The sequence below is a fragment of the Balaenoptera musculus genome, chromosome 8, assembly GCF_009873245.2.
Source record: "Balaenoptera musculus isolate JJ_BM4_2016_0621 chromosome 8, mBalMus1.pri.v3, whole genome shotgun sequence".
Taxonomy (NCBI): domain Eukaryota; kingdom Metazoa; phylum Chordata; class Mammalia; order Artiodactyla; family Balaenopteridae; genus Balaenoptera; species Balaenoptera musculus.
The window spans coordinates 84,831,822-84,844,169 of NC_045792.1; the positions used below are offsets into that span (position 1 = coordinate 84,831,822).

A 12,348-nucleotide genomic window follows, 5' to 3' on the forward strand; every position below is an offset into this window, starting at 1 on the left:
TTTGCCACTTATGTTTTATCAGAGTTCTTCACTTTTCTACTCTAAAGCAAACAGCAAGAGGATAAAATACAGTGTTCAGCCAAGGCCAAGTTAAGGCGAGTAGGACCTGGATCCCCTCTGAGTGTTTCCATCTGGAGAGACTCTGGCTTCCTGAAGCCCCTCCCCTTCCTTCCCTTCCTTCCGCCTGGGACTGCGTCTTATCAGTATCTTCTGAGTGTCCGTGCCCAGTCATGTAAGGCAGCTTCTTCAGGACCAGGCAGGCCAGGCTGGACCATCCGGCCTTCTTCCCAGTCTCAGTGGCCTGTTCCCCCGTGGGGAGCAGAGGCTGGCCCCTGAGTAGTGTTGTGGTCCCTCTTCTCATTAAGTGCCACTGACACTCCTCTAGGCAGAGGCTCAGCAGTAAGCAGGAGGGACACACCTGCTTTATGGGGCTTACATTCTGGTGGGATGAGGAAGACAGGGAATCAAGGAAATAAGCAAACCACGTATTGTAGCAGAAGGTGCTGCGTAGGTGGGGAAACATGAAGAGCAGCGAGGAGGGATGGGGAGTGCCAGGAGGAGGGAGGGGTGCTGCGGGTCTCCGTGTCGTGGTCAGAGGGGGCCTGGTTGAGCAGGTGCCCTTTGCGTGGGCTTGAAGGAGTTGAGAAAACGAGCCATGTGGCTCTCTGCGGGGAGAGTACTCCCGGCGGAGGGTCACCAGGTACACAGGCCTAAGGTAGGTTCTCCTGGTGCGCTCGGGGACTCACAAGGAGGCTGAGTGGGCTGAAGCAGAGCGAGTGGGTGAGGGTAGGAGGAGACGACAGAGGTCAGACCGTGCAGGCCATGCAGGCCCCTGGGAGGGCTTGGCACTTACTCTGTTAGCGATGGGGGCCAGCAGAGAGTTTTATGCTTATGGTCTCCGCACAGCTGTCAGAGGGATCCCCAGGCTTGCTTTATTTATTTAATCCCAGTTATCATGTTTTTTCTTTTTTAAAAAAAATTTATTTATTTATTTATTTATTTATTTATGGCTGTGTTGTGTCTTCGTTTCTGTGCGAGGGCTTTCTCTCGTTGCGGCAAGCGGGGGCCACTCTTCATCGCGGTGTGCGGGCCTCTCACTGTCGCGGCCTCTCCCGTTGTGGAGCACAGGCTCCAGACGCGCAGGCTCAGTAGCTGTGGCTCACGGGCCCAGTTGCTCCGTGGCACGTGGGATCTTCCCAGACCAGGGCTTGAACCCGTGTCCCCTGCATTGACAGGCGGATTCTCAACCACTGCGCCACCAGGGAAGCCCTCATGTTTTTTCTTTTTAAACAAATACACAAATTATTTATCCAATTGAAGGAATTCTTGTGCTTCTGGAAGCCAGCCTTAATTTTAACAGGATCGCCTTGTGCTGTGTTGAGTCTAGGTTGTAGGGGAACGAAGGTGGGAGCAGGACTGATTAGGAGGCTCCTTTAATAATGGCGGCGGGACAGGGTGGTGGCTTTGACCAGAGTGGTGGAGGAGGAGGATGGTGAGGAATGTAGAATTTTTATGTTTTGAAGGACGTATGGACAGGATTTGCTGATGAATCAGGTATGGGAGAAAATGGAGAAGACTTTTGGCCTAAACAATTGTACAGTTAGCTGAGCTGGGGAAGATCGTAGATGGGGGAGGATTGGGGGGGATGTTAGGTGTTCAGTGTGAGATTCTATTAGATGTACAGGTGGAAGGCAGAGCAGGGGCAGTTGCGTGTATAGAAGAGTCTGGTGTGCGGGGAAGAGGTCTGGATGGAGGTGTGAACTTGGGGGTTATCAGCACCTAGTTGGTGTTTAAAGCCTTGAGACCCAGACGAGACGATTAAGGGAGTGAGAGTCCAGGTGCTGGGCCTTGCTTTCTGGCCAGTAAGAACTCCCCTGCAGCCCCTCCGCCCCCGAGTTAGCCTAGGCATCAGCCTGAATTCTCCGTGGCGATGGTGGTAGATGGCTGGACCTTGGCCTTTCTCAAAGCTCACCTAATATGTTTCTCTTTCCACAGGCCAAAGCTGTCTTGAAATTCATTGAGGGGATCTCGGAAAAGACCCTGAGGAGTACTGTTGTGCTCACAGCTGCCCGAGGAAGGGGAAAATCTGCAGCCCTGGGATTGGCTATTGCTGGGGCGGTGGCTTTTGGGTAAGGGGGTCCCCATGTTTAGGCACTGTGAGCTCTGAGGGAGCAGTGTGCAGGAGTAAGGGGTCAGGGGACAGGGAAGCTGGGTCTCCTGGGTCTGAGCGGGCTCCTGTGTGATTTCTCTAGATCTTGGGTTCCTGTCTAGAAAGAGCAATGCTGTTTCCCCCAAACCCCCAAAGGTGCACATATATGTGTGCATGCACACACAGACACACACCAGGGCCAACTCACTATTTAGAGTTGAACAAACACACAAGAGCAAAGAAATGGGGGTAAGAAACTTAAAAACTCTCAGGAGATGAGCATGTATATGACCAGCTCTGCTGACTTAGAAAAGTACAAGTTTGACGTTTTAATGATTTTGATCAGTAGAAGATCTTGTTTGCTTCTGAGGAGCTGCCTTTGAGTGTGACGTTCCTTTGCATTCTTTTGTCCTGGGCGGAGGAGTTCTGCAACTGCCAGGAGAGCATGCACTTCCAGCTTCACAGACATAAAGGATGGACCTAGAATTTACCATGTCCTATATGCATTATCTTCCTTGGTGCTCCTAATTAACAATGTTAGCGTTTCATAGATGGATAAACCCAGGCTCAGGGAGTTTCAGTGGCTCACCCAAGACCCCCCCCAAGTCAGTGCTGGTAGTGCTGGGGCTGAACTTGGCTCCTGACTCCTAGTCCTTTGTTTCTCTTGCTGCTCCAGCAGTACCACTCAGCCCCGCCACCATTAGCGTCCTTTACATTGAACAAGGATCCCTCAGAGGTTAACTGTGGCCTTAGCCTGAGCGCAGCTGAGCACTTTGGCTTCACGGTTTGAAACCCTCGCAGCACAGCTAGTGATGAGAGTGAAGCCCTCTCTCGTCCCAGGGCGCAGGACTGGGGAGCCGCGTGCCGGCCCTGGCGCTGAGGGAGCGGTCCCCACAGTGCCCTCAGCAGGGTGCTTTCACAGATGCTGGTAGCTGATTGCTGGGATGTGCTGCCTTCAAACTGGTAATGCGTTTTCATTAGGTTGGGAGGAAGAATACCCTCAGGTCTGGAGTTGCTTTACTTTTCCTCCCCAAAACATGTGTCCTGATTTTTTTTCTGCCACCGTCTCTGGTTATCCCCTGTGTAACAGGGGCAAACAAAAATGTTTTCTTTTTTTAAGTTCTCTAAACATTTCTTAGATTTCCTAATTACTTTAAAAAAAAAAAATCCTCCTTTTGTTCAACAGGTACTCCAATATCTTTGTTACCTCTCCGAGCCCGGATAACCTCCACACTCTGTTTGAATTTGTATTTAAAGGATTTGATGCTCTGCAGTATCAGGTAGGAAATTAGGATAAGAGCTTATTTTGATTCCATGCTGAGTATAAATGCAGGTGAAGTCTTTAGAATGCAAACTTTCTTAATATTTAGTTTCTAAAGCCTGTTTCTGACGTTTGGCATTGGTTTGGCTCTTTCCCTATTAGGAGCATCTGGATTATGAGATCATTCAGTCTCTAAATCCTGAATTTAACAAAGCAGTGATCAGAGTGAACATATTCCGGGAACACAGACAGACCATTCAGGTGAGGCTTGTTCTAAAACCCTGCCACGTGGGGCCAGTGTCCTGCTGTATATAAATGCTCTAAGACGTCTCCTTTTATAGTTGTTTTATGTGCTGTGTAATTGCATATCTTTTAGACAGCATTGTTGTTTTACGGTAAACGTGTTCCAGATTTTCAGCCTCTTCTAAAGAAAAACATTCAAGCAGACTACCAAGTGTATGTAGCCAGATGGGAAAGTTGTAGTTTTGTCCCTTGAAAATTGAGTGAGTAGGATTGTAAGTATGCTAATCAGCTAAGAGAAATAAAATCATTTTTTCCGACATCATTTCTAATTTTGCTTAGTTACAGCAGGTTTTGAAATGATGCATCTGTAGCGAGGACAATAACCTCACCATTTAAAAGAAGAAAAGTTCTTCGTAAAATGTACTCTGAATCTTTGTGGTTTAGCCAGTGGCCTATTTTCCTTTTTAAACAGTGTTTCCCCGAAAGCTCTGTGAATCTCCAGTGCTCTGTAAGCCTGAATGGTCTGTACTTGTCCAAAGGCTACAATTTTGTTAAATCATGACAGGCTTGCAGAAGGGATGGAGGCCTGTGGGCTCCTAATGGAGCAGGTTATTGATCACTTTTGGAGTTGGGTTGGGGTGGGAAGTGGGCCAGGTCAACTTGGCACTTTACGCCCTTGACCTTTATGCCTGTGAGGCATTTGTATATGTCTGTCAAGGAGGTATACCTTTTGTCAAGGATCCAGGTTATAAATAAGGTTCAGTGTTTGTGCCTTTTTCCCTCAAGGACCTTAAGTTTTTTCTAGCTAGGTCTCTTTCTAGACTCTCTTCTTTCTGTGCGTTTCTTCCTACTTTGGCCTGGTTCTCTCAGCTGCGGGGAAGAAAGTCCAATGTTGGGGTAGGGCGGGGTGAGGGGCAGGCTGCAGGCCGTGAGAATACAGAGATCTGTTAAAACTCAAGAAAAATACACAAGCCAAAGAGGGAAAACCTTTCCGTGAAATGCCTGGCTCAGCCCTCGCCGCTCCTTGGATCTGTCATCAGAGACCTTCTCGTATTACCAGAGTCCTTTTGTCTCCAGACTGGAGTTGAAGTGCAGAAGAGGTGACCTGACTTTATGAGGCTACATTTGTGTCCCTTTGAGACCTCTTCTTTCTTGCTGGAAATTGCGATATAGAAGAGTATTAAATTAAAGTTGGCTGTGCCTCTCCAGGGGCCTGCTTTCTGCTGCTTTTATGAGGTGCTTGTTTAGTTTTTCTCTGTAAGGATCCAAGATGTGGGGCCCTACTGAGAACATGTATCCTGCTGTTGGAAATGAGTGGGGTCTCTGCCTCCTGACCCATCAACTTCCAGCAAAGCAGTTAAAAAATCTCACCTGTAATGGAATACTTGAAAACTACAGGAAAGCACAGAGACCAATATAAGATAACACTCAAGTGCCCAGCACTCAGGCTTAAGAAATGCTGATGTTTTGCTGTTTGCTGTGTTTGTTTCATGTTTAAAAAGCCACTCATATTTTTGTTTTAAAGATCTGAAACCTCACAGACACGGTTGAAGTCCCTCTTGTACCCTTCCCCATCCATTCCCTTCTGTCACTCCCCATACTGTGCTCTGAGATTGGTGTGTTCCTTTCTTTTTCATTTTTTTTTTATAAATTTATTTATTTATTTTTGGCTGGGCTGTGTCTTCATCGCTGCACGCAGGCTTTCTCTAGTTGTGGCGAGCGGGCTTCCCATTGTGGTGCACGGGCTTCTCATTGCAGTGGCTTCTCTTGTTGCGGAGCACAGACTCTAGGCGCGCGGGCTTCAGTAGTTGTGGCTCGCGGGCTCTAGGGCGCAGGCTCAGTAGTTGTGGTGCATGGGCTTAGTTGCTCCGCGGCATGTGGGATCTTCCTGGACCAGGGCTCGAACCCGTGTCCCCTGCATTGGCAGGCGGATTCTTAACCACTGTGGCACCAGGGAAGTCCCTGGTGTGTTTCATTTCAATTCATGCGTTTATATTTCACTACATAATTATGTATCCATAAATGGTAACATACTATACTTGCCTTTTTTCAGCTTGCCTTTTTTCACTCAACATTTGTTTTCAAGTTGGTCCAGATTGAAGCTTGTGGATCTGGTTGATTCATTTTTAAGCACTATATGAGCACATTACAGTTTATTTATATGTTTCTAGAATTGGAATTGTTGGGTCTTAGGGTATGCGTAGATTTCCATCTTTCTCGGATTTTGTGAAATTCTCCTTTAAGGTGTTTGTACATATTTACCTTCACCCCAGCACTTTCTTGAGTTTTTGTTTCCCCACATCCTCACGAACACTGGGTGTTTTACTGCTATTTAAGTTTTGCCTGTCTGCGTGTGAAGTGGGGGTCTCCTTGTTGTCTTCAGCATTGTGCTGATTACTAGTGAGGTTGAGTACCTTTGTTTATGTTAGTTGGCTATTCAGGTTTCCTCTCCTGTAAAAATACCTCTTCATAGACTTTTGCAAACTTTAAAAAGAGCAGGAACCCCTGTAGGAACTGAAAGGGTTGTTTATATGCACAAGGGTGCCAAGCTTATGGCAAGTTTGTGACATTAGATGGCCCAGCTAATAATATAAATAAGGATGTGTGAGCACTAAGAAGGTTATGAGTCTTAGAAGTGTCCCCACCAGTGCAGGGGGACCTGGGCTTTATACTGACGTTGTCAAAGCAGGACACACAGTACCCAGAGTGTAGGAGATGCTTGAGAAACCTGACATCCTCCCCTTTAGCCATTGCTGGGGCCAAGCTTGCCTCTGGCCCACTGGCCAGAGTGAGGCTGGGGAGAAGCCTGAGAAGGGAGAGAGGAGAGAAAGGGAGGCACCACCTATCACTCAGCCAGGTCCCAGGTAGGGCATTTTTACAGGTTTACCTAATTTTTTTCTCAAGCAGCCATCAGGTATTTCCTCCGTTTTCTGGAGAGGAATCTGAGGGGCTGAGATGAAGTGACCTGCCCAGGGCCACACAGTCAGTGGTCAGCCTGTTTGGACCCAGGCGTCTGACTCTAAGCCCATCCCCACTTTGCCCTGCCAGGGAAGAGCGAGAAGGAGGAACGAGAGAAAGAAGAAATGGGACAGGGGAGAGAGAGTAAAGAGAGGCCTTTATGGTGACTCACTAGTGATCACAGCCATGGTATCAGGTGGCCAAGCTCATAATATAAATTTTTCTTTCCGGCAGTATATACATCCTGCAGATGCTGTGAAACTGGGCCAGGCTGAACTTGTTGTGATCGATGAAGCTGCTGCCATCCCCCTCCCCCTGGTGAAGAGCCTTCTGGGCCCCTACCTTGTGTTCATGGCATCCACCATCAACGGGTGAGGCACCTCGGGCAGGAGCCGTTGCTCCCATTGTAGGTTTTGCCAGTTAGATAGCATTTAACGAATGTGACCTGGGCCTGGGTGGGTAGGGCTGATTCCTGAAGTTTGAGTCTTTGGGGCTCTGCTGCACTCTCTCCTCGGCCTTCTCCTTGGCAGCTGGCCCCTTCATAGTAAACTATAGCTCACTTCTGGTCTGAGCTACGGCCCACCAGAACAGGCAGCACCAGACTGAAGAACTTCATAACCCAGCTGATGAGTGTCTCCTCCTGTCCGTAGGCCTGATGAAGTTCTAAAGGGCACATGGATGGCAATACCGGTGTCTTATCTCCGAGGGTTATGTGCAAATATAGTATTAAAGTAACTGTATAGTTATCATAAGAAAGCAGGCTCGAGAGCTTTTTTAAAATTTTGAAATATTTAGTTCTTGTTTGCTATAGAAAAGCTAGAAAGGTAAGGTAAGCAAAAAGAAAAATCACCGGTGATCTGACCATATAGAGACAGCTTCTGTTAGAATTTTGGTGTACATTTTCTGTGCATTTATTTAACTTTTTCATTTTGAATAAGAACATAAACATAGTTTTCATAATGTTTTGAATTTGCTTTTTTATGTAAAGAATATACTGGGAATTCCCTGGCAGTCCAGCAGTTAGGACTCCGAGCTTCCACTTCTGGGGGCCTGGGTTTGATCCCTGGTTGGGGAACTAAGATCCCGCAAGCCGTGCAGCATGGCAAAAAAAAAAAAAAAAAGAATATACTGGGAAATCTGGGAAATCTTTCCTGGTCAGTATATACATATCTTCAGTAATGAAAAGATTTCTATATGGAAGTCACATCTTGAAGAGATAATTCTATATTATAGATTTATTATTTGACTGCTTTGCTTATACTGAAAACAGTTAAATAAAATGGGTTTTACTTTTTTGTGATAACTGCTTTATTGAGATATATTTAAAGTGTATAATTCAGTGATTTTTAGTATATTCATAGAGTTGTGCAACCATCACCACAGTCAGTTTTAAAACATTTTCATTACCCCAGAAAGAAACCCCATATCCTTTAATTAACATCCTCCAATTCCTTCCTATCCCCCAGTTCTAGGCAACCACTAATCAACTTTCTGTATCTATGGATTTGCCTATTCTGGGCACTTTATATAAGTGGAATCTTGGAATGTGTGGTCTTTTGTGACTGGCTTCTTTCACTAACCATAATGTTTTCAAGGTTCATCCGTGTAGCTTGTATCAGTACTTCATTCCTTTTTATGGCCAAATAATATTCCATTGTATGTTTATGCACATTTTGTTTTTCCATTCATCTTTTTGATGGTCATTTGGGTTGTTTCTCTCTTTTGGCTAGTAGCAGTAATGCTGCTGTCAACATTCATGTACAGGATTTTGTGCAGACATGTTTTCTGTTCTCTCGGGTGTATACCTAGAAGTGGAACTAGTGGGTCAAATGATAACTTTCTGTTTAACTGTTAGGGAACTGCCAGATTGTTTTCCTAAGCAGCTGTACCATTTTACATTCCTATCGCAGTGTCTGAGGGTTCCAGTTTTTCCATATCCTTGCTAGCATTTATGTCTTTTTGATTATAGCCATCCTAATGAGTATGAAAAGGTATCTCATGTGGTCTTCATTTGCATTTCCCTGATGGCTGATGATGTGGGGCATCTTATATGCTTATTGGCCATTATTTCTCTTCTTTGGAGAAGTATCTATTCAGATCCTCTGCTCATTTTTCTAATTGAGTTGTCTTACTTATTATTGAGTTGTATGGAAGGGTTCCTTATATAGTCTAGATACAAGTCTCATATACATGATTTACAAAAATTTTCTCCCACTCAAAAACTTTCTCCCACTCAAGAAATTCCACTTTCTTGATAATGTTTTTTGAAGCACAAATATTTTTTTAGCTTTGTTGCTTGTGCTTACTCTTTTTTTTTTTTTTTTAAATAAGTAAATGGAATTCCTTTGAGAATGCTTTGTTATATGGGGCAGGCAGGAGGAATAAAGCACTTCAAAATTTAATTTTTTGATCATTCTTTAAAAGTAGTATTTGAGTTAGAGGAAGTATTTATGCAGTATCCTCATTTATGATAATTAATACTATGAAACAGTGTAAAACTGAAAATTTAAAAAACCCGCTGAGCAGTCTGCACCCTGTGGTCACGTGTGCTTGCGACCAAAGACAAGGAGGAAATAACAATTGAAAAGAGCTGGTTCAGTGATCAGATTATAGATGATTTCTTTTCCCCAAATTTTTTGTTACTTCTTTACGTCATCTTTTAAATGAAAGTAGTAATGAGAAAAGTTACTTGGGTGGTGGATTTGTTTAATCTTAATTTTTCCAAACTGGAAATGCTCTCAGTTCATTTTTTCAAGCATGGAACTTCTAATAGCAGCTCTTATTAATTGGCCATTTACCTGTGTTCCAGTTCCATTATGCTAAATGCTTTATTCACATCATCTTCTCAGTCCTTATTTTTTAGTTCACAGTACAGTCCTGTGAGATGTGTGGAATAGTCCCCTTTTGAGGAGGAGGCTGAAAGGGGTTGGGTTCCTTGTCCAGAGGTACTAAATGGACATGCCAGGACTTGAGCCCAGGCCCAGATGGCTCCGAGGTGAGCCACCATGCAGCCCTGCCTCCCTTGGGCATGGAAGTTCAGAAGTGACAGGGCTGTCCTTGGCCAACAGGAGTCTGGCGTTTCATTAGGATGAGGAAAGTAGTTCTCTGTCCCCTCCTAGAGAGTTGATTTGGGACCTCATGCCTGATTGCCTTTGCTTTTGCTCCTAGCTACGAGGGCACTGGCCGGTCTCTGTCCCTCAAGCTAATTCAGCAGCTCCGTCAACAGAGTGCCCAGAGCCAGGTCAGCACCACCGCTGAGAACAAGACCACGACGACCGCCAGACTGGCATCAGGTACCCCTGGAGCTCTGAATGCGCCTGCAGTGCCCAGCAAGTCACTTCACACTCTCCTGCGGGACCCTTCCCCTCATGACCTCATGGGTGGTAATAGACCTTCTGACCATCAGGCAGAGAGGTTGAGTCCCCAAGAGGTGAAGTTGCTTTTCTCTGAGGAACAGCAAACCAGTGACCAGATGGGAGGCTGACCTGGGCCTTCTGGTGGCTAGACTCCTGTTTGTCACCATCTCAGGGCATTGGTTGCATTGACTTAGAGAGATCCCCTTGGGATTGGTGTCGAGGCAAGTTGAACATCCACCAGAACAATTTAAAACCACTCGCTTTAAATTCTTGAGCCATATGTTGTGAGCACCGTGTGACAGAGATAAAGTAGAACATTTGCCTTGCTCTTCTGGACAAAAAGTATTTACTAGTTGTTCCTCACTGTGTGTGTGTGTTTTGCGGGGAACAGCGCGAACCCTGCATGAGGTTTCCCTGCACGAGTCGATCCGATACGCCCCTGGGGACGCAGTAGAGAAGTGGCTGAATGACCTGCTGTGCCTGGATTGCCTCAACATCACTCGAATCATCTCTGGCTGCCCCTTGCCTGAAGCCTGTGAGCTGTATCCTCCTGGGTTCCATTTGCCCTGTGAAAGGGAGAGGGGACAGTGGAAGAGTTGAACAAAGGGTTTTGGCCCTTTGCTTCATAGGCTGCTGCTCTAGGGAGAGGGGAACGTTCAATGTTGTTGATTTCCCTTCTTTTCCTCCCTAATGTGTTTCTGCTCAGAACCAGGGGCTCCTCTTCCCAGGTTGAGGGAAACCCGCATATCCAGGTGACCCTTGGAAGTAGTGTGTCCTGTTTTGGCTTCTCTTTGATTTGCTTTGGTTGCTTAACTCCAGATCCAGCTACTATGTTAATAGAGATACGCTCTTTTGCTACCACAAAGCCTCTGAGGTTTTCCTCCAACGGCTTATGGCCCTCTACGTGGCTTCTCATTACAAGGTAACTGCATCTAGCCCTCGGGTGAACTTTAGCAGTGAATTCCAGCACTGGGCAGTGCCTTTTGACTCGGCTTTTTGCATGTTTTGTTACCCAGTGGCTCAGGTGACCATTCCACTGGGACTTGAACGTCCTGATGTTGGCAAGGTCCAGGGGTCCTGCTGGAGGGGTTGCATTTCCCAGTTTTGTTCAGGCTTGTTGTGGGCTCCAGCTTTGCATACAGAGTGTGAGATTTCTGCACGTAGCTCCATGTGTGGTAGCTGGGGAGGGTGGAAGGTTTTGCCCATTTAAAAGGGGTACTTACATTTCTTGCCTGGTGGCTAAATGGATGGGCTGAGATGACACAGCAGTTGTGATCCGGGGGCTGCTCTTTGACCTGAGACCAGCCTTATACCCCTGGGCTGTTTCTAAGGAGCAGTGAATGAGAATTTGGAATATTTGAAAGTCTTAAAAAGGCACATTGGAAAGGACACTTTTTGAGTGTCTAGGTAGCTTTTCTATGAACACCCTTTAAAAGGAAAGCTGCAGGGTTGGTGTTAGAAGTGGTGAGAGGTTTTCTTGAAATAGCAGCCTCTTATCAGGAAGCAGTTCGCTTCCCAGCTGTGAAGTATATAGCACTAGCTAAGCAGGTCTCTGCTCCGGCTCTACAGCCTCAGCACTCGTGGTGAGGTGAGAGCAAACGTTGGAGGCTCAAGTCCCACTTAAGCCCTTATGGAGGGTCTCAGGCTGGCTGGCCAAGATGCTGGAAAGGCACTTTGACGGGTTTCAGCACATCACTTGGCTCTGGGGAAGGCAGTTCTCCAGTCATGACTATGGAGTAGCCTCTCGAGTAAGGACGGGATGAGGAGTGCTTCTCACTGACCGTGTTGGTGCCCCACAGAACTCTCCCAGCGATCTCCAGATGCTTTCTGATGCACCTGCTCACCACCTCTTCTGCCTCCTGCCTCCCGTGCCCCCCACCCAGAATGCCCTTCCTGAAGTGCTTGCTGTCATCCAGGTACAGAAGCTGAGGTGTCCTTGTGGCATTGATTTTGGGACCCACATAGGCATCAAGGATTAGTGGCTTGGTAACCGCAGCGCAGAAGGGGAAGCTGTTGATTCCTGGTCTCAAGCCTAGTGACTGGGCGTATCCAGGCAGGCGATTAGCGTGCATCAAAGGAAACTACCACCCAGACAGAAACCCAAAGCCCCAGTGTTCATGGATGGGTGAAAATCAGAACTGGCCACTTGTATTTTGACTTGCAGCTCCTAAAACAGAATTTTGTTTTCCTCGTTTATTACTAAAGCAATACATGCTACTTGTAAAATTAGAAGACACAGATTGGGAAGATGTTTTTAATGCCTAGCCTGTATTTATGCATTTCTTTTATCATTTTTCCTGTTCATAAACATGCGATCATAGTATTTGGTAATCTGGTTTTTTTTTCCAATGTGTCAGATAATCATAATCTGCATAATTTTT

The 12,348-nt window shown here is 46.2% G+C and overlaps 1 protein-coding gene across 1 annotated transcript in view; it reads left to right on the forward strand.

Moving 5' to 3' along the window:
- The window catches only part of NAT10 (N-acetyltransferase 10), a 39,426-nt gene that overhangs the window by 11,995 nt on the left and 15,083 nt on the right, over positions 1-12,348 (forward strand). The window contains exons 9-16 of the mRNA XM_036861605.1: positions 1,996-2,129; positions 3,336-3,429; positions 3,573-3,671; positions 6,846-6,982; positions 9,780-9,904; positions 10,359-10,509; positions 10,793-10,889; positions 11,767-11,883. Coding sequence (XP_036717500.1) covers positions 1,996-2,129; positions 3,336-3,429; positions 3,573-3,671; positions 6,846-6,982; positions 9,780-9,904; positions 10,359-10,509; positions 10,793-10,889; positions 11,767-11,883 — 954 coding nt within the window. The remainder of the gene's footprint in view (positions 1-1,995; positions 2,130-3,335; positions 3,430-3,572; positions 3,672-6,845; positions 6,983-9,779; positions 9,905-10,358; positions 10,510-10,792; positions 10,890-11,766; positions 11,884-12,348) is intronic.